The sequence below is a fragment of the Rattus norvegicus genome, chromosome 4 (genome assembly GCF_036323735.1).
Source record: "Rattus norvegicus strain BN/NHsdMcwi chromosome 4, GRCr8, whole genome shotgun sequence".
Classification (NCBI taxonomy): domain Eukaryota; kingdom Metazoa; phylum Chordata; class Mammalia; order Rodentia; family Muridae; genus Rattus; species Rattus norvegicus.
Window position 1 is genome coordinate 101,929,052 of NC_086022.1, and position 22,041 is coordinate 101,951,092.

Here is a 22,041-nt window from a genome sequence, read left to right on the forward strand (position 1 = left end):
AAACCAACTAACATCAGAGATAACCAAATAGGAAGAGTCAAGAGCAAGACCCCAAGCAACAGAAACTTACTCTACTTGGCATCATCAGTACCCGGTTCTCCTACCACATCAAGTTCTGGATACCTACAACACACTGGAAAAACTAGATTTGGATTTAAAAATCACATTTCATGATGGTGATAGAGGACTTTAAAAAGGACATAAATAACTCCCTTAAAGAAATACAGGAAAATTCAGGTAAACAGGTAGAAGCCAGTAAGAGGAAACACAAAAATCCTTTAAAGAATTACAGGAAAACACAACCAAACAGGTGAAGGAATTGAACAAAACCAATCAAGATAAAAAAAATGGAAATAAAATCAATAAAGCAATCACAAGGAGAGACAACCTGGAGATAGAAAAGCTAGGAAAGAGATCAGGTGTCATGAATGTAAGTGTCTCCAACAGAATACAAGATATTGAAGGAAGAATCTCAGGGGCAGAAGATATCATAGAAAATATTGACACAGTAGTCAAAGAAAGTGCAAAATGCATCAAGCTCTTAACCTAGACATCCAGGAAATCCAGGACACAATGAGAAGATCAAAGCTAAGGATAATAGGTATAGAAGAGAGTAAAGATTCCCAAATTACAGGGTCTAGAAATATCTTTAACAAAATTATATTAGAAAGAGACGCACATAAGCATAAAAGAAGCCTACAGAACTCCAAATAGACTGGACCAGAAAAGAATTCCCTCCCTCACATAATAGTCAAAACAAGTGCACAAAACCAAGAAAGAATATTAAAAGCAGTAAGGGATAAAGGTCAAGTAACATATAAAAGTGGATCTATCAGAATTACACCAGAAGCCATCTGGTCTCTATCTGTACCCAGAGTTGGGGCTTCCCACAGCTCTTAGACCTAAACCTACCAGCAAAGATCTGGTCTTCCAGGAGTACTCTTCCTCCTAAGCCCACAGCCCACAGTTATGACCCCACTTACTCTCCACAGACTATCCAAAGAGAGACCCTCCAGGAGTGCATGGGGTTTGGGAACCACAGGGCAGCCTGGGATAGGACCCTTCCAGATCCCTCTACATACAAGGAGGGGCTGTCCCACAGCACTTGAACACAAAACCTGTCCACAGAGATCTGGTCTGCCAGGAACACTCTCCCTCCAAGCCCACAGCCCACATGTGGGACCCCAATTTTTCTCCATTGCCTATCCAAGGAGAGACACACAGGGACTGCACAGGACAAGAGAGCTGCAGGACAGCTTAGGACAGGGCCCTTCAGGTCTCCATCTGTGCCCAGAAATGAGGTTGTTCCACAGCTCTTGGACTCAAATCCTGCCCTGAGAGAGTTGATCTTCCAGGAGCCCTCTTAGTCCTAAAATCACAAGCTCAGTGGCATACAGGAGGGAATAAGCTGAGTCAGAGACACCAAGACCAACTAACCTCAGAGATAACCAGATGACAAGAGGCAAGTGTAAGAACCTAAGAAACAGAAACCAAGACTACCTGGCATCATCATAACCCAGTTCTTTCACCACAGCAAACACTGGATCTCCCAACACATTGGAAAAGCAAAATTTGGATTTAAAAATCACATTTCATGATGATGATAGAGGACTTTAAGAAGGACAAAAATAACTCTCTTAAAAAAATATAGGAATCTGTTTTTCAGAGGTTCCTCAGGAATTTGGACATGGTTCTACCTGAGGATACAACTGGGCTTATACTCAAAAGATGTTCCAAAATACAGCAAGGACATATGCTCCACTATGTTCATAGCAGACTTATTTATAATAGCCAGAAACTAGAAAGAACCCAGAAATTCTTCAACAGAGGAATGGATACAGAAAATGTGGTACATTTACACAATAGAGTACTATTCACCTATTAAAAACATTGAATAAATGAAATTCTTAGGCAAATAAATGGAACTAGAAAGTAACATTCTGAGTGAGGTAATCCAATCACAAAAGAAGACACATGATAATGAGTGGATATTAGCCCGAAAGTTCGGAATACCGAAGATACAATCCACAGACCACATGAAGATCAAGAAGTTGGATTACCAAAGTGTATTACCAAAGTGTTGATGCTTCAGTCCTTCTCAGAGGACAGAACAAAATATTCACTGGAGGACATACAGAGAAAAAGGGTGGGGCTGAGACTGAGGGAAAGACCATCCAGAGAAGTCCGCACCCAGAGTTCCATCCTATATCCTATCACAAAACTCAAACAATATTGTGAATGCCAAGAAGTGCATGCTGACAGGAGCCTGATATAGCTTCCTCCAGGGAGGTTCTGACAGAGCATGTCAAATAAAGATGTGGATGCTCTCACCAAGTATTGAACTGACATTGAGGTTACCACGGGAGGATTTAGAGAAATGACTGAAAGAGCTGAAGAGGTTTGCAACCCCCTAAGAACATCCCAAGGACTAAACTATGACCCATAGAGTACACATGGACAGACTCATGGCTCCCGCTGCATATGTTGCAGAAGATGGCCTTGTTGGGCACCAAAGGGAGGAGAAACCCTTTGTCTTGCAAAGGCTGGACCTGTCCCAATGGACTGGAATATCAGGACAGGGAGACAGGAAGGGGTGGGTGGTTCTGTGGGAGAAAGACATAAGTCTGAGACTTCTAAAACACAAAATAGGAGTCTACGTAGTGAATGGCGTAGTGAATGGTGTCATGCTAATGCTCTGAAAAACTCAGAACATCAGTCTGGGGTAGCAGAATCCAGAAAACTGAGATGAACTTACATGAGTTTATTCCAATAAAACTAGCACTATAAACCTGTACATTCTGCCAGGACTTCCTAAGCATCAGAGACAGCTCTTCCTAGAAGACAAACCATTCTCTCTACAGATCCTACAATGAACCCCTTACAAAGCACTAGCAAGCCTGCTAACAAGCAGGCTCTATCTCCTTTCATTGCTGATTCAAGTCACAGAAGGTCTGAGAGAAACTATTGAAGAGGCATGCTCCACAACAAATTTCCAAGAAGAATTGCTGAAACAAAGGGTATAATTTCATATTGCCAAATAACCTTCTGTACATACTGTACCAATTTATATTCTCATCAGCAATGTATATGAGCAGTGTTTCCTTGACAACTTAGCAAAAGAAAACCTGGTGAAATTTTACGAAGTTTGACAAATGGATAATTTCCTAGTGATAAGACTACAATCTTTTTAAGTTTACATTTTCCCAATTATCAATTATATTTAACTATTTCTTTTGTTTCTTTCTATGAGTTTCATGTTCAATCTTTGCTTTCTTTTTTAAATTTTTGTTTATTTTTATTTTATTTCTAAGACCTGTTTATTTTTTTATAATATTTATGGGAAAGATGCTCCCAACTTGATGTTTTGTAATTTTTATGCATTTTGCCACCCACATATTTCTTAATAATTTTCTTTTATGTATTCCTTTATGTACATGCATTTTTGTCTGTGTGAGATTGTTAGATTCCCTGGAACTGGAATTACAGATGGTTGTGAGCTGCCATGTGGGTGCTGGGAATTGAATTGTCCTTTAGAAGAAAAACTAATGCTCTTAACTGCTGAACCATCTCTCCAGTCCTGTTATGTAGATTTTATTTAACTCTAACAAACCAATCATTTCTTCTGTGAGTTTAGGAGAGTTTCCACAACCCTGGGTTTTCAAAGATATTTACTGTCCCATTTTCATCTGGCAAACATGTGTCATTTCTGGTGATAAAAACACTAGTATATTTGGAGTTTATCCTGTTTATGATTTCAGATAAGGAAGATAACATATTTTTTCCAGATAGCTACTTTGTTTTCTAGACAACATTGACAGAATGTTTCTTTAATTTAAAATTGTAATTTAAGCCACACTGAACTTATTCTAAACTATTATTTGTATACAGATTTGTTTCCATGAACTGTCTTTTCTATGGGTTTGTATTTATACATATTTTTAAAACAGTGAAGCTATACAATCTTTTAAGATAGGAGAGAGCCTGTCTAGTTTCACTGCCTTCTTCTAGGATTCATTCAACTTCCATGATAATCTTTGACTTTGTCCATACATAGCTATGAAATTACATATGCATAATTGCACAATATTTCTAGACTGGAGATATGGCTCAGCAGTTAAGAACACCTGCTTTCATGACAATCCATAACCATCTTTAACTCCACTTCCAGGACATTTGACGGCCTTCTACCCTCTTTAGCACCAGACAGGCACATAGTGGAAATATATATATATATATATATATATATATATATGCAAAGCACTCAAATGCATTAAATAAATGAATAAATAAATAAATATTTTTTATTTTCCTTCACATTTCTATTACCTCTAATCTAATTTCTTTCTGTAACTTAGAAATTTCTAAAATGAAAACAGTGTCATTTATGGTCATTCTTAAAAGTTTTTGAACTTCATAAAACTGTCTCTAGATTCAGTAAATATGCTATAAATATTCAGATAATATAAATATGTCATATTACTAAATGTATTGTATTGATAAAAATAAGTATTAAAACTTTTTCAAGGAAAAAAGAGATAATATTTGAAGTGTATATTAAAATATAAAATATGAAAATAAGAAAAATGGAGTTAGGGATAAAAAAAGAAAAAAGACAGCATTTTCAACAAATGATTCTGTTTCAAGAGTGGTCAGCATGTAGAAGAATGCAAATTGACCCATTCTTATATCCTTGTACAAAGCTAAAGTCCAAGTGGATGAAAGACCTCCACATAAAACCAGATACACTGAAACTAATAGAAGAGAAAATGGGGAAGAGCCTTGAATACATGGGCACAGGGGAAAATTTCCTTAACAGAACACTAATGACTTATGCTCTAAGATCAAAAATGGACGAATGAGACCTCATAAAATAGTAAAACTTCTGTTAGGCAAAGGAAAATGTCAATAGGACAAAACAGCAAACGAGAGATTGGAAAAGTCCTTTAATAATACTACATCCAATAGAGGGCTAATATCCAATATTTACAAACATCTCAAGAAGTTAGACTCCAGAGAATCAAATAACCCTATTAAAATGAGGTACAGCCCCCAGACACCACCGGAACCTGAAGGATTCTCTGTACCCCAATCATGTGGGAGGGAGAGCTAAACCTTCTGAGAGACAGACACGCATGGGAAGCCAGAAGAGACTAACCTCTGCCCACATTTCTAACTCCAGAGGAAAACACCAAACGCCATCTGGGACGCTGGTGAACGGGGGCTTCCGGAAAGAGCGGCGCAGGTCCTCCTGGTTGCTGCCCTCGCAGAGAGCTCATAAGCAACACCCCACGAGCAAACTTGAGCCTAGGGACCACTCCAAGTGAACGGCTCCAAGTGAACTGCCTGGTGCACTCAGGACACAGGTCGACAGGAACAGCTGAAGACCTGTAGACAGAAAAAACTACACACCAGAAAGCAGAACACTCTGTCCCCATAACTGGCTGAAAGAAAACAGGAAAACAGGTCTACTGCACTACTGACACACAAGCCTATAGGACAGTATAGCCATTGTCAGAAATAGCAGAACAAAGTAACACCAGAGATAATCTGATGGCAAGAGGCAAGCACAGGAACCCAAGCAACAGAAACCAAGACTACATGGCATAATCGAAGCCCCATTCTCCCACCAAAGAAACACTGAATATCCGAACACACAAGAAAAGCAAGATCTAGATTTAAAATCATATTTGATCATGATGCTGGAGGACTTCAAGAAAGACATGAAGAACTCCCTTAGAGTAACGCAGGAAAACATAAATGAACAAGTAGAAGCCTACATAGAGGAATCACAAAAATCTCTGAAAAGAATTCCAGGAAAACACAATCAAACAGTTGAAGGAATTAAAAATGAAAATAGAAGCAATGAAGAAAGAACACAGGGATACAACCCTGGATATAGAAAACCAAAGGAAGAGACAAGGAGCCCTAGATACAAGCATAACCAACAGAATAAAAGAGATAGAAGAGAGAGTCTCAGGAGCAGAAGATTCCATAGAAATCATCAACACAACTGTCAAAGATGATGTAAAATGGAGAAGGCTACTGGTCCAAAACATACAGGAAATCCAGGACTCAATGAGAAGATCAAACCTAAGGATAATAGGTATAGAAGAGAGTGAAGACTCCCAGCTCAAAGGACCAGTAAATATCTTCAACAAAATCATAGAAAACTTCCCTAACCTAAACAAAGAGATGCCCATAAGCATACAAGAAGCCTACCGAATTCCAAATAGATTGGACCACAAAAGAAACTCATCACATCTCATAATAGTCAAAACATCAAATGCACATAATAAAGAAAGAATATTAAAAGCAGTAAGGGAAAAAGTTCAAGTAACATATAAAGGCAGACCTATCAGAATCACACCAGACTTCTTGCTAGAGACTATGAAAGCCAGAGGATCCTGGACAGATGTCATACAGACCCTAAGAGCTGCAAAACTCTCAATTAACATAGATGCAGAAACCAAGATATTCCAGGACAAAACCAAATTTATACAATATCTTTCTACAAATCCACTGCTACAAAGGATAATAAATGGTAAAGCCCAACATATGGAGGCAAGCTAAACCCTAGAAAAAGAAAGAAACTAATCGTTTTGGCAACAAAACAAAGATAAGAAAAGCACACAAACATAATCTCACATCCAAATATGAATATAACAGGAAGCAATAATCACTATTCCTTAATATCTCTCAACATCAATGGCCTCAACTCCCCAATAAAAAGACATAAATTAACAAACTGGATACGCAATGAGGACCCGGCATTCTGCTGCCTACAGGAAACATACCTCAGAGACAAAGACAGAACTACCTTAGAGTGAAAGGCTGGAAAACAACTTTCTAAGCAAATGGTTGGAAGAAGCAAGCTGGAGTAGCCATTCTAATATCGAATAAAATCAATTTTCAACTAAAAGTCATCAAAAAAGATAAGGAAAAACCCACCAAGATTAACTCTCAAACCTAAATATCTATGCTCCAAATACCAGGGTACCTACATACATAAAAGAAACCTTACTAAAACTCAAAACACACATTGCACCTCACACAATAATAGTAGGAGATTTCAGCACCCAACTCTCATCAATGAACAGGTCATGGAAACAGAAATTAAACAGAGACGTAGACAGACTAATCGAAGTCAAGAACCAAATGGAATTAGCAGATATTTATAGAACATTCTGTCATAAAACAAAAGGATATACATTCTTCTAGGCGCCTTCTGGTACTTTCTCCAAAACTGACCATATAATTGGTCAAAAAGCAGGCCTCAACAGATACAGAAAGATAGAAATAATCCCATGCATCCTATCAGACTACCACAGGCTAAAGCTGGTCTTCAATAAAAATAAGGGAAGACTGTCCACATATAAATGGAAGTTGAACAATGCTCTACTCAACGATAACCTGGTCAAGGAAGAAATAAAGAAAGAGATTAAAGACTTCTTAGAATTTAATGAAAATGAAGGTACAACATACCCAAATCTATGGGACTCAATGAAAGCTGTGCTAAGAGGAAAACTCATAGCGCTGAGTGCTTCCAGAAAGAAACAGGAAAGAGCATGTCAGCAGCTTGACAGCACACCTAAAAGCTCTAGAACAAAAAGAAGTAAATACACCCAGGAGGAGTAGAAGGCAGGAAATAATCAAACTCAGAGCTGAAATCAACCAAGTAGAAACAAAAAGGACCATAGAAAGAATCAACAGAAACAAAAGTTGGTTCATTGAGAAAATCAACAAGATAGATAAACCCTTAGCCAGACTAATGAGAGGACACAGAGGGTGTGTCCAAATTAACAAAATCAGAAATGAAAAGGGAGACATAACTACAGATTCAGAGGAAATTCAAAAAAACATCAGATCTTACTATAAAAGCCTATATTCAACAAAGCTTGAAAATCTGCAGGAAATGGACAATTTCCTAGACAGATACCAGGTACCGAAGTTAAATCAGGAACAGATAAACCAGTTAAACAACCCCATAACTCCTAAAGAAATAGAATCAGTCATTAAAGGTCTCCCAACCAAAAGGAGCCCAGGTCCAGACGGGTTTAGTGCAGAATTCTATCAGACCTTCATAGGAGACCTCGTACCAATATTATCCAAACTATTCCACAAAATTGAAACAGATGGAGCACTGCAAAATTCCTTCTATGAAGCCACAATTACTCTTATACCTAAACAACACAAAAAACCAACAAAGAAAGAGAACTTCAGTCCAATTTCCCTTATGAATATCGACACAAAAATATTCAATAAAATTCTGGGAGACCGAAGCCAAGAGCACATCAAAACAATCATCCACCATGATCAAGTAGGCTTCATCCCAGGCATGCAGGGATGGTTTAATATACGGAAAACAATCAACGTGATCCATTATATAAACAAACTTAAAGAACAAAACCACATGATCATTTCATTAGATGTTGAGAAAGCATTTGACAAAATTCAACACCCCTTCATGATAAAAGTCCTGGAAAGAATAGGAATTCAAGGCCCATACCTAAACATAGTAAAAGCCATATAGAGCAAATAAGTCACTAACATTAAAATAAATGGAGAGAAACTTGAAGCAATCCCACTAAAATCAGGGACTAGACAAGGCTGCCCACTCTCTCCCTACTTATTCAATATAGTTGTTGAAGTTCTAGCTAGAGCTATAAGACAGCAAAAGGAGGTCAAGGGGATACAGATTGGCAAAGAAGAAGTCAAACTATCACTATTTGCAGATGATAAGATAGTATATTTAAGTGATCCCAAAAGTTCCACCAGAGAACTACTAAACCTGATAAACAACTTCAGCAAAGTGGCTGGGTATAAAATTAACTCAAATAAATCAGTAGCCTTCCTCTACACAAAAGAGAAACAAGCCGAGAAAGAAATTAGGGAAACGACACCCTTCATAATAGACCCAAATAATATAAAGTACCTCGGTGTGACTTTAACCAAGCAAGTAAAATATCTGTACAATAAGAACTTCAAGCCCCTGAAGAAAGAAATTGAAGAAGACCTCAGAAAATGGATCCCATGCTCATGGATTGACAGGATTAATATAGTAAAAATGCGATTTTACCAAAAGCAATCTACAGATTCAATGCAATCCCCATCAAAATACCAATCCTAATTCTTCAAAGAGTTAGACAGAACAATTTGCGAATTCATCTGGAATAACAAAAAACCCAGGATAGCTAAAACTATCCTCAACAATAAAAGGACTTCAGGGGGTATCACTATCCCTGAACTCAAGCAGTATTACAGAGCAATAGTGATAAAAACTGTATGGTATTGGTACAGAGACAGACAGATAGACCAATGGAATAGAATTGAAGACCCAGAAATGAACCCACAAACCTATGGGCACTTGATTTTCGACAAAGGAGCCAAAACCATCCAAAGGAAAAAAGATAGCAGTTTCAGCATATGGTGCTGTTTCAACTGGAGGTCAACATGTAGAAGAATGCAGATCGATCCATGCTTATCACCCTGTACAAAGCTTACGTCCAAGTGGATCAAGGACCTCCACATCAAACCAGATACACTCAAACTAATAGAAGAAAAAGTGGGTAAGCATCTCGAACACATTGGCACTGGAGAAAATTTCCTGAAAAAAAAAAAACACCAATGGCTTATGCTTTAAGATCAAGAATGGAAAAATGGGATCTCATAAAACTGCAAAGCTTCAGTAAGGTAAAGGACACTGTGGTTAGGATAGAATGGCAACCAACAGATTGGGAAAAGATCTTTCCCAATCCTACAACATATAGAGGGCTTATATCCAAAATATGCAAAGACCTACAGTTTTTCAACTGTAGGGAGACAACCCTATTAAAAATGAGGAATGCCGAATGACTGAGAAACACCTAAAGAAATGTTCAACATTTTTAGTCATAAGGGAAATGCAAATCAAACAACCCTGAGATTTCACCTCACACCAGTGAGAATGGCAAAGATCAAAAACTCAGGTGACAGCACATGCTGGCAAGGATGCGGAGAAAGATGAACACTCCTCCATTGTTGGTGGAATGCAGACTGGACAACCATTCTGGAAATCAGTCTGGAGGTTCCTCAGAAAATTGGACATTGAACTACCTGAGGACCCAGCTATACCTCTCTTGGGCATATACCCAAGAGATGGCCCAACATATAACAAAGACACATGTTCCACTATGTTCACAGCAGCCTTATTTATAATAGCCAGAAACTGGAAAGAATCCAGATGCCCTGGATAGAGGAATGGATACAGAAAATGTGGTAGATCTACACAATGGAATATTACTCAGCTATCAAAAACAATGACTTTATGAAATCCATAGGCAAATGGAGACAACTGCTAAATATCATCCTGAGTGTGATAACCCAATCGCAGAAAATCACACATGGTATGCACTTATTGATAAGTGGCTATTAGCCCAAATGCTTGAATTACCCTAGATGCACCGAACACATGAAACTCAAAACGGATGATCAAAATGTGAATGCTTCACTCCTTCTTTAAAAGAGGAACAAGAATACCCTTGGCAGGTTATAGGGAGGCAAAGATTAAAACAGAGGCAGAAGGAACACCCATTCAGAGCCTGCCCCACATGTCGCCCATACATATACAGCCACCCAATTAGACAAGATGGATGGAGCAAAGAAGTGCAGGCCGACAAGAACTGGATGTTCTTGTCGAGAGACACAGCCTGAATACAGAAAATACATAGGCGAATACCAGCAGCAAACCACTGAACTGAGAACGGGACCCCCGTTGAAGGAATCAGAGAAAGGACTGGAAGAGCTTGAATGAGCTCGAGATCCCGTCTGAACAACAATTCCAACCAACCAGAGCTTCCAGGGACCAAGCCACTACCCAAAGACTATACATGGACTGACCCTGGACTCTAACCTCATACGTAGCAATGAATAGCCTAGTAAGAGCACCAGTGGAAGGGGAAGCCCTTGGTCCTGCTAAGACCGAACCCCCAATGAACGTGATTGTTGGGGGGAAGGAGGTAATGGGGGGAGGATTGGGAGGGGAACACCCATATACAAGGGAAGGGGATGTGGTCAGGGAGATGTTGGCCTGGAAACCGGGATAGGGAATAACTTTTGAAATGTAAATAAGAAATACTCAAACTAATAAAGAAAAAAAGGAAAAATAAGAAGTTAGATTGGATTGATCGTCCATACATAGTTTCAGCATGGGAAAATGAGACAGGAGGTACCAGGACCAAGCTGGCTAGTGAGAGTAGCTTTATTGGAACACACTGGGTTTGACTGAGAGATGCTGCCTCCGAAGAATGTGATAGATAAGCAATCGAAAAAGATTCTGGGGATCAACCACAGCTCTGTCAGCACACACAGGTACCGGCACACAGGTAAAGACACAGGCACACATGCATGTACAACACACAAAAAACATATATGTGTAAGAAGCAAACAGCAACAACTATATTATGCCATTTTATCTAAGGGACTCCAGCATCTTTGAATTTGAGTCTCCCCAGCACATCCTGGTCCCACTCTCCTGGTCATCTAAAATGGGGGTGGGGCAGTTTGTGGTAGGGTAATGAGAAAATGCTAACCATAAATTGTGATGTATTTTAACCATGAAATTGTTACTTCAGGAAAGTTTCTTCCTTAGATACATAAGGAATTAACAAACAAGAAAGGGTATTCCCTGGAAAAATTACGTAATGAGGAACCTACACTTTAAAAAAAAAAAACCTCGATAAATTTAGTTCCTGGACTGTTACAGCCTTTGAAAGCAAGACAGACATGGGTGAAATTCCCAGGCCTCCCATTTGTCAACTGGGGGAAATAATTCCTAAGATTCGTGAGATTACCTAGAGCCATACATCACAGCATGACGAAAGAACAATCAGTAAATTTCTAATTTCTTCTCTTTATTCTTGGTCTTAAATACAAATTTATCTGATTTTTATCATTCTTATATGTAATTTTTAAAATAAACATAAACTGTGTGTCCATTTTTAAAAAAAATGAGGTACAAATCTAATTAAAAATATCAATTTAGGAATATTGAATGACCATGAAGCACCTCAAGAAACGTTCAATATCCTTAGTCATCAGGGAAATACAAATCAAAACAAACCTGGGATTCCACTTCACACCAGTCAGAATGGCTAAGTTAAAAAACTCAGGTGACAGCCGATGCTGGCAAGGATTTGGAGAAAGAGGAACACTACTCTATTGCTGGTGGAATTGCAAGCTGGTAAAACCACTCTGAAAATTAGTCTGGAGGTTCCTCAGAAAATTGGAGATAGTCCTACCTGAGGTCCCAGCTATACCATTCCTGGGCATATATGCAAAAGATGTTCCAAAATATAACAAGGGCACATGCTCCACTATGTTCATAGCAGCCTTATTTATAATAGTCAGAAGCAGGAAGAAACCCAGATGCCCTTCAACAGAGGAATGAATACAGAAAAATGTGGTACATTTACATAATGGAGTACTACTCAGTTAATAAAATCAATGACTTCATGAAACTAGGTAGATGGATGGAACTAGAAAATATCATCCTGAGTGTGGTAGCCCAGTCACAAAAGAACACACATGGTATGCACTCACTGATAAGTGAATACTAGCCCAAAAGCTTGGAATACCCAAGGCACAATTCACAGACCACATGAAGCTCAAGAAGTAGGAAAACCAAAATATGGATGCATCACTCCTTCGTAAAATGGGGAACAGAATACTCATGGGAGGAAATATAGGAACAGTGAATTGAGCAGAGACAGAAGGAAAGGTCACCCAGAGACTGCCTCTCCAGGGAATCTATCCTGTAAGCTTTCACTAAATGCAGTCACTATTGCTGATGCCAAGAAGTGCTTGCTGTCTGCAACTTGATATGGATGTCTTCTGAGAGGACCTGCCAGTGCCTTAATGATACAGGTTAAGATGCTTGCAGGTAACTATCAAACTGAGCATCAGCACCCTAATAAAGGAGTTAGAGAAAGGACTGAAGGAACTGAAGGGGTTTGCAACCCCATAGGAAGAACAATATCAACTATTCAGACACTCCCCCAGAGCTTCCAGTGACTAAACCACCAACCAAAAGGTACACATGGAAAGGGATGGGGCATGGCTGTAGCAGCATATATAGCATAGGATGGCATTGTCTGGCATCTCAAGGAGAAGCCCTTGGTCCTGTGAAGGCTCTTTTCCCGAGTGTATGTGAGTGCCAGGTTGTTGTAGGAGTGGATGCATGGGAAAGGGGAATGGGAAAGGGGGGAAACCAGGAAGGGGTTTGAAATGTAAATACATAGATTACCCAATAAAAAATAGCTATTTATTAAGCATGGCATGATGACACAACGAGATTCCTCTACACAGAGGGTAGAAGTAGGAGGATCAGTATGAATTTGAATGCAGCTGAGTGTACATAAAGCGTAAGCTCTCTTAACAAAAGCCCCAATGCCTTGTCATGGGAAACTTCACTTGAAGGTGTTGATCAGGGGAATCCAACCAAGTCTGAAAGCAATAAAGCTATTGATGTTGCCCTTGGTTGCCTCCTGTCATTTGAAAGTATGAGCCTATTAGAGAAGATTCTACATATTTCAGACATAGGACTTGAAAAAATAGGACTAGAACCTACAAGTCTCCCACCCAGGGACTAGTTCTTCCTATATTGCAAAGACCTAAGAATACTGCCTAAAATGAAAAGCAATCTTTAGTTCAACCCATCTGTAAAGCCTGTGAAACACATCAATAACCAGTAAGGCAAAATATTCTCAACAGTGCAAAAGTAACACTTAAATTTTGTGGGCAACCAACAACCTCTTAATTGGGTTTAAGTCCCACTAAATAGGAAGGAACTTATGCTTGGTTTTGTAAGTCCACCTTACAGATGAAATCCTGGACCCTAAAAGAGAACCTACTATTATTACTTTCCTAAAGCAAAATAATTTCTAATTGTATGCTAAAATCTTACACTATATCCACAACTGAGGGCTGTTTTCTCATCTAATATCAAAGAAATTTCTTTTAACAGTATGTAGAGATCATCACAGAAATCTGCATGTGGTCAAAATGCAAAGAATAACTGAATAATGGTAAGATTCCTGGTATCTCTTTAATGCATCCCATATGGTAATACCTCAATAAATATATTACTCATGTATAAAATTCTCAAATAAACAAACATAATGCTACATCATAAAAGGTGCTACAAGAAGAGTCTAAGAACCAGACATACAAAATGTGTGCTATAAGAGAGTGTATTTTTATAGAGACTGAGAAGCTGTTCTCAAGAAATCTTAATGGTACAGCTGCCTAAATAAACAAGACCTGAAGAATAACACCACCAGGTAAAATACCAATGTAGATTTCGGAATCTCCCAAGGTCCTAATCCTAGATAAAGAGCTACTCATATATATATGTCTATATATATATATGGTCATGACTTTGGGAGAAAGTAGAAAACAAGGAAAGAGTTGGAGGGTGGGGTAGAATTGATATAAATACAATATTTTGTATAAAATTTCACAAAAATTAAAACACAAGAAAACAAAAACACATTATCATTGGTTGTGTATAATTTTGAGGTATCAAGTTGATCTTGAAATGTTTCACATTCTTTACATAGTACATTTATTTTTGCAATCCTCCCCATAACACCTCAGAAAGACCACAGAGAATGCATTTAATAAAATAGACCTTCAGTCTCCTTTAAGATACACATGATGTACTAGTAAATTTTCTGCTGACACCAACTCCCTGTGGGTTAAACAGGACCAGGTGCCCCTGGAGCAACTGTACACACTCTGCTGAGCTGATTTGCATATGAAGTCCTTATACAACAGCCCAGGCTCCTTTAAGGGCAGCTTCCAGGAGCCTAAGAACCAGCCTCTCTTCCAGCTTTCAGAGATGGAGACAGACACACTCCTGCTATGGGTGCTGCTGCTCTGGGTTCCAGGTGAGGATGTAGAGAAGTCTTGGAAGCAACCTCTGTGGCCATCATGCCTTTCCATGCCTCTGGGCTTTTGATTATATAATTAGGGCATTTGTAGTTGCTTTTACGTTTCACATTTTTCTTGATTTTCTGGCTTCTCAGAGAGATGTCTACAGTTATTCTTAAAAATTTCAATTAAAAGGTCCTCCACTGGGAAGGTTTTCAATCATATATAACACCTATCTGTGTTTATCCTTCCAGGTTCCACTGGTGACATTGTGCTGACCCAGTCTCCTGCTTTGGCTGTGTCTCTAGAGCAGAGAGCCACCATCTCTTGCAAAACCAGCCAGAATGTCGATAATTATGGCATTAGTTATATGCACTGGTACCAACAGAAACCAGGACAGCAACCCAAACTCCTCATCTATGAAGGATCCAACTTAGCATCTGGGATCCCTGCCAGGTTCAGTGGCAGTGGGTCTGGGACAGACTTCACCCTCACCATCGATCCTGTGGAGGCTGATGATATTGCAACCTATTACTGTCAGCAGAGTAAGGATTATCCTCCCACAGTGCTCCAGGGCTGAACAAAAACCTTCTGGGGTTGCAGTTCACTAAGGCTCTGTTTCTTAGTTCTCTGTAACTCTCTGACATCTCAACACAGAATTATAAGCTTGTTTTGAAAAATCTCAAATAATGAAACAAGCTTTTACAAACAGATACTCATGTGTGCTCTGTCCTATATTCTTTAGAATTTAATCATATCTGAACAAAATTTAGACTTTTATGATTGCTTCTTAATTACTATTTATCACTTAATATTTTTACTAACATTTATTTTATGATTTTTTTCATGCCTTCTACCCCATCTCTCTGATCACACCTCTGCCTATTTCCTACTCTCAGTATTCCACCTTTGATTTTCCTATCTCTTAGGATGTACTGTTTCCTTTCAAAAAAGATTTGAATTTAAAAAGGATAATGAATACAAACTACTGTTGTTGAGAAACTTAATGAAGACATTTATTATTATGGTGTGTGTGTGTATGTGTGTGTGTGTGTGTGTGAGTGTGTGAGTGTGTGTGTGTGTGTGTGTGTGTACAAGAGGACAATATGAGAAATCTGTTCTTTTCTTCCACCATCTGGGGGCTAGGAATCAAACTCAGGCCTTCAGTCTTTGCTGTAACCATCTCTCCTGCTTCAAGGAGCAATCTCGGTAGCATGATACAATATTTCTTTTTCTTTCAAGATTTTTTTTATTTTAAATTGTGTTTGGGATTGTAGGTATGTGAATGAGTGAGTGCCCATAGCAGAAGTAGCAGGAGGTTTTGGGCTAGTTGATGTGGATGTTGGGAAAAAATGAGGGTCTTCTATAATAGCAAGAAGCACTACGTCCTTTTGTTTACCACTTCTTAATAACGTATTTTACAGATTGACAAACTGCTTTCCCCTAAGATAATATTAGACTTAGTGGAAGCTTTGTAATCCACCATTTAAACTAAAAAGAGATTTTCATATTAAATATTGTCAATCATTATCTGTAATACACAGGCTTATAATGCACCTTAGAGGTTTTTAATTTTCAACTGCTTTTATGTTTGTGCTCACAAACAGCTTGCTGTAGTTACTTAGAAACATGAGTCTGTGTGACTATTATTTTTGTGCTTTTCTTTCAATGTCTACACTTCTGTTTTCATTTTCTAATCATGTCTTTAGTAACAGATTTGTTGGTTGACCTTTTGTATATATCAAATAATTATTGTTTTAACACTTGTATGTGTGGTCAAAATCCTTTCCATCCTTCTGTCTTTCCTTCCTTCCTTCCTTCCTTCCTTCCTTCCTCCCTTCCTCCCTCCCTCCCTCCCTCCCTTCCTTCCTTCCTTCCTTCCTTCCTTCCTTCCTTCCTTCTTTTCTTCTTTCCTTCCTTCCTTCCTTCCTTCCTTCCTTCTTTTCTTCTTTCCTTCCTTCCTTTCTCCTTTGTGTATACATATATAAAATATGAGTGTTAGAGACTTGAGAGATGGCTCAGTAGTTAAGAGCACTTATAGCTCTACCTGAGGTCCTGAGTTAAATTTCCAACAACCACATTGTGGCTCACAACCATCTGTAATGAGATCCAATGCCACACTCCAGTATGTCTGAAGACATAGTCGTTGTACTCTCATATATAAAATAAATAAATACATCATTTTATAAAGTGAGTGTGTGACACGGAGTGCATGTGGAGAACCGAGAACATCATGGGCTGGTCTTGAGGCTTCACTTTGAGAAAGGATCTCTCAGCCGTCTCCACTGTGAACTTCTAGACGTCCCTGTCTCTGCTTCCATGTTTCAGGACAAGGACTGGAATTACAGATGGCGCACGTGCTTCATTGTTTATATGTGAGTTCCAAGGACGCAAACTTGGTCATGAAGCTTGAGGCATTTACTCCTTGACCTATCCCAAGCCATTTTTAATTGGATTCTCCTTTTTTTTCTTTTGATCAGGTCTCTCCCTACAGACCTCTTTATACAAAAGGCCAAGCTGATCTGGAAGCCCCTGTACAGCCCAAAATTCCTTTGACTTGGAACATCCATAGTCCCTTCTCCTAAGTGCTGAAATTCTGATGTCATATGAGTCACAGTGCTCCTTTCTAATTTATAGTTGTTCTACCTGGAAAGTGACGGACAGAGTCACGGAAAATTTATTTACCAAACATTTGGTGCATTGTGCTGGAAGACTTTGTGCTCCTACACTCTCTATGAATCATACTAGTGAGTGCTATAGTAGTATTTCTGAGTAAATACTGATTAGTATTTGATTCAGCAGAATACAAGTGTATACCTCCCAAGGTGACATACATAGGTTTCACATGTAAATATATTCTTGTATTAGTTGTCTACTGCCCACAATAATAACACAAGTTCAGTGATGTGAAAACCACTTATATTCCTAAGTGGAAGAGACACTGGCTGCATTTTCTCCAGGTCTCCTAAGTGAGTCAGAAAATAGGCTCTTAAATAAATCAGATACATACAAATGGCCACTGAATGGGCAATAAGTAGAAACATTCCATTGGTAAGTACATTCCCTGAGAAGACTCGCAAAAAAAAAAAAAAAAAAAAAAAGGACTGTTTTTCCTTATTGATGAGAGAACTAAGAGGGGCATTGTCCTTGATGGGTAGTCCTTTTAAAACATTGTCTTTTTACTCCAAATTTATAGGAAAATAGGAGTTAAGTTCTTGGCCCATGTTTACACAAAATTATAGATTTTTATAAGGAGATAGATAGATACATCTAATAGTACCTTGTAGATTAACTTGGTGGGGAGCATATGATTCCAAACGACAAGTCTAATGGAAATTAGACTGCTACCCCAACCCATGTGAAAGTATTATACTGTTCCCCAGCTTCAGGAGTTTATAATTGGGGTAGAGACTAATTCTTGAGGCAGCCAGGGTACCCTAAATTTAAAGAAAACCTAAGGAGGAAATAGGCAGGATGAATACCAAGTTTGGTACAGAGAAGACTACTACAGGTGAATTGACCCTACTTGATCATTAGGGCTGGCTGTCATGCACTCCAGATTTTAGTGTTCAGAGAACATAACAGATACAGTTGGGAAAAAAAAGACATCCAGGATACCTGCTTTTCTTTTTACAAGGGCAGCGAATCCTCATCAGCTTGTAATTATTGGCCCTCTGAGACACTGCAACTCACTGGATGCTCGGTCCTTAGGGGAGAAATGTTTAATTTTTTCCCTCTATTTTAGCTTGCCCTAGCTATCATCTGCAAAAGAGTATTACCTTCTAAGTGAAGTACTAACTGCAATACTGTTATGCATATCAATCCAGCCTGTTCAGACATAATGTTGTGAACTGACCTGCATTACCCTGTATTCAAATATTCTTTGCTTCTGAGAAGATTCAAACTTCTACAGACACTGTTGGTAGAGTACGAGTGTCTACCACTCCTACATCTGTTCCGGATCAGCCCCTCTCTGAGAACCTGACAGGTGAGAATCTGCCATGTGCTCTTTCTGTTCAATCCTAGCCAATTTCTCCACATTCATCTCCATGGGTCAACTTAACAATTAACAATTATTAAATGGTTCCTGAGCTTCACTTTCCCCTTATGAAAAATGCCAAGTGAATTCCTGTTGGCCAGAGCACAAATCCCACTTTCTTGAAAGACTTAAATCTGATTAAATTGGATTTTAGAAGGTTTTCAAATGATTCTGATCAATATATTGAAACAGCAGTACCTTGGTATTTATTGTATAATCTTTCAGCAACCTGTTAGAATCAAGACTCAATAAGCTGTAATTTAACAATCAAATTTATATGTTAAATTCTTAGTCCACAGTACATCCACACAACTCACAACCAATTGATAAAAATATAAACTGCCCACCTAGATAAAAAAAATTGACCTATAGAAATCCATCCCTTAAGAAATATGCATACTAGATGTGGCCATTTAAGGCCACCCAGTTCTGGATGATCCTTCTCTGACTCCGTCTTCATTCTTATCCTCTTTCTGCTTCCCTCCCACTTTACAAAAATTTTGTCCCTCCCTTTTTTTACTGTCCAATCATGGGCCTTGACATAACTTGTGCCATCCCTCACCTGCATATAGACATCAACCTACACTTCACCCTTTCTGTCTAATTAAAAAAAAACTTTCTCTCAAATGTAAGCTGAGCATAACTGTTTTCATTTTGTAATTTATAAAGTATAATATACACCTAAAACTGAGTCCATCATTTTTGTCAATGAAATAGGATATTTTGTTATCTATCCTAGCTTAGGAAAGGCTTAAAAATCTCTGTTATGTCTTTGCTAGCTTGTATACGATCTGATAACTATCCAATTAAATATGTTCTCTCAATGTTAAATAGCTTGAATGGCTATGGCAATAAAACTATTTTTCTTTCTTTTTTTTTTTTTTTCTTTTTTTTTCCGGAGCTGGGGACCGAACTCAGGGCCTTGCGCATGCTAGTGCTCTACCACTGAGCTAAATCCCCAACCCCGGGTATAAAACTATTTTTCAACCCTGGCAGAAATCAGAGAACAAATAATATTATCTGAAAACATAGAAAGCCTAATGTGGTTTCTTTATCTGAGGCAAGTTGAAGAAATAATTGTCTATTCGTATGATCCCCTGTCAGGAACTTATATGAGCATCAATTTTCAACCTTCTGGCCCAATATCATCTGACAGACCTTTGTAACACCGAATTTTGAAAGACTGGGCAGAGATTATCAGTCGACTACTCTGTAAGTGTATTATAGGAAGTAGAGATGCTCAATTTCTCCTTTGAATTCACAAAAAGGGAGCTTTTATGAGCATATATATCTCAACAGCAAAAGAATAATTAACATTAAATGTCATATTTGTGGATTTCTGACGTTTTTGAAAACCATCTATGTAAGTAATGTGGGGTTCAATGTGTATTTGAACATTAGTAAAGTTTCTTTTGTGAATGTGGGTACCTTTGCATTTGGGATATAGATGTTCAAATTTGAAACTTTCTCTTGGTGGATTTTCCCTTTGATGAATATCCTTCCCATCTCCCTTGATAACTTTTGGTTGAAAGTCTATATTATTGGATATCAGGATGGCAACTCCACCTGTATTTTGCGACCGTTTGCTTGGAAGGACTTTTTGTATGCTTTTACTTTGAGGTACTATCTGTCTTTGTAATTAATGTGTATTTATTATGTGCAGCAAAATACTGAATCCTGTTTGTGCTTATCTAGTCTGTTTATGTTTTTTAATTAGGCAATTGAGTTTGTTGATGCTGAGAGATATTAGAGACAGATGATTGCTACTTTCCTGTTATGTTTGTTGTTGTAGATGGCAATATGTGTATGTGATTCTGTCCTTTTGGCTTTGTTGTTAATATCTTGCTGTTTCTTTGGTGTAGATACCCTACATTTGTTGGAATTTTCCTTCTAGAATCCTCTGTAGGCCTGGCTTGATATAGATATTGTTTAAATTTGGTTTTCTCCAGGAGTACTTGGGTTTCTACATCAATGCTGTTCGAGAGGTTTACTGGGTATAGTAGCCTGGGTTGGCATTTGTGTTCTCTTAGGATTTGCATGGTCTCTGTTCCGTTCTTCTGGATTTTAGTGTCTCTGTTGGAAATCTAATGTTATTCTGATAAGCGTGCCTTTATATTTTACTTGACACTTGTCCATTACAGCTTTTAATAATCTTTCTTTGTTCTGTGTTTTGTTAGTGTTTTGATTTTGTGATGAGAGGTTTGTCTTTTCGGTCCATTTTGGTGTTCTATATGTTTCTTGTACATTTACGGCCATTTCTTTCTTTAAGTTGGGGAAGTTTTCTTCTATGAATATGTTGAAGGTGTTTTGAGGTTCTTAGAGCTGGGAATCTTCACTCTCTTCTACTTCAATTATATTAGATTTAGAACTTTTCATTGTGTCCTGGATTTTCTGAATGTTTTTTGTTAGTATTTTTTTTTTATGTTCTGAATTTTCTTTGACCATTGTGTCAATACCTTCTAAGGTATCTTCTATGCCTGAGATTCTCTCTTCTGTCTATTGTATTCTGTTGGTGATGCTGTCATATGTATTTCCTGACCTCTTTCCTAGGTTTTCCCTTTCCAGGATTGTCTCCATTTGTGCTTTCTTTCTTGTTTCTACCTCTACTTTTAGGTCTTTGACAACTTTGTTCAATTCTTTCACCTGTTTGCCTGTGTTTCCTGTATTTCTTTAAGGAATTTATTTGTTTCCTCTTTAAGGGCTTCCATCTGTTTACTGTGTTTTCCTGTATTTCTTTCAGTAAATTATTTATATCCTATTTTAAGTATTCTAGTATCTTCATGAGATGAGATTTTAGGTCAGTATCCTGATTTTCAGGTGTATTGATGTGGCCAAGTCTTGCTGTGGTATGAGAACTGAGTTCTGGTGATGCCAGTGTATATTGGCTTTGGTTGCTTATGGAGTTACACTTGACTCTAGCCATCTGGGTATCTCTGTTGTTAGATGGGTTGAGTGTCTCTCTCTGGAGCCTACCTACTGTATCTCTGGGTTCCTGCAGGTCTCCTTGAAAGCCTGTGGCTCTTGTTGAAACAGACCTCCTGGGAGGCCTTCTAACTTTTGTGTCTTCAGAGGAAAATCAAGCTGTTTCTCTGAAT

The 22,041-nt window shown here is 38.3% G+C and overlaps 1 gene segment (V, D, J or C); it reads left to right on the top strand.

Annotated features, from left to right (window-relative positions):
- Nucleotides 1-14,777: 14,777 nt before the first annotated feature.
- Igkvl14 (immunoglobulin kappa variable like 14) lies at nt 14,778-15,504 on the top strand. The segment is given in 2 exon segments: nt 14,778-14,924; nt 15,162-15,504. Coding segments are annotated over 2 exon segments (459 nt in total).
- The last annotated feature ends 6,537 nt before the right edge of the window (nt 15,505-22,041 follow it).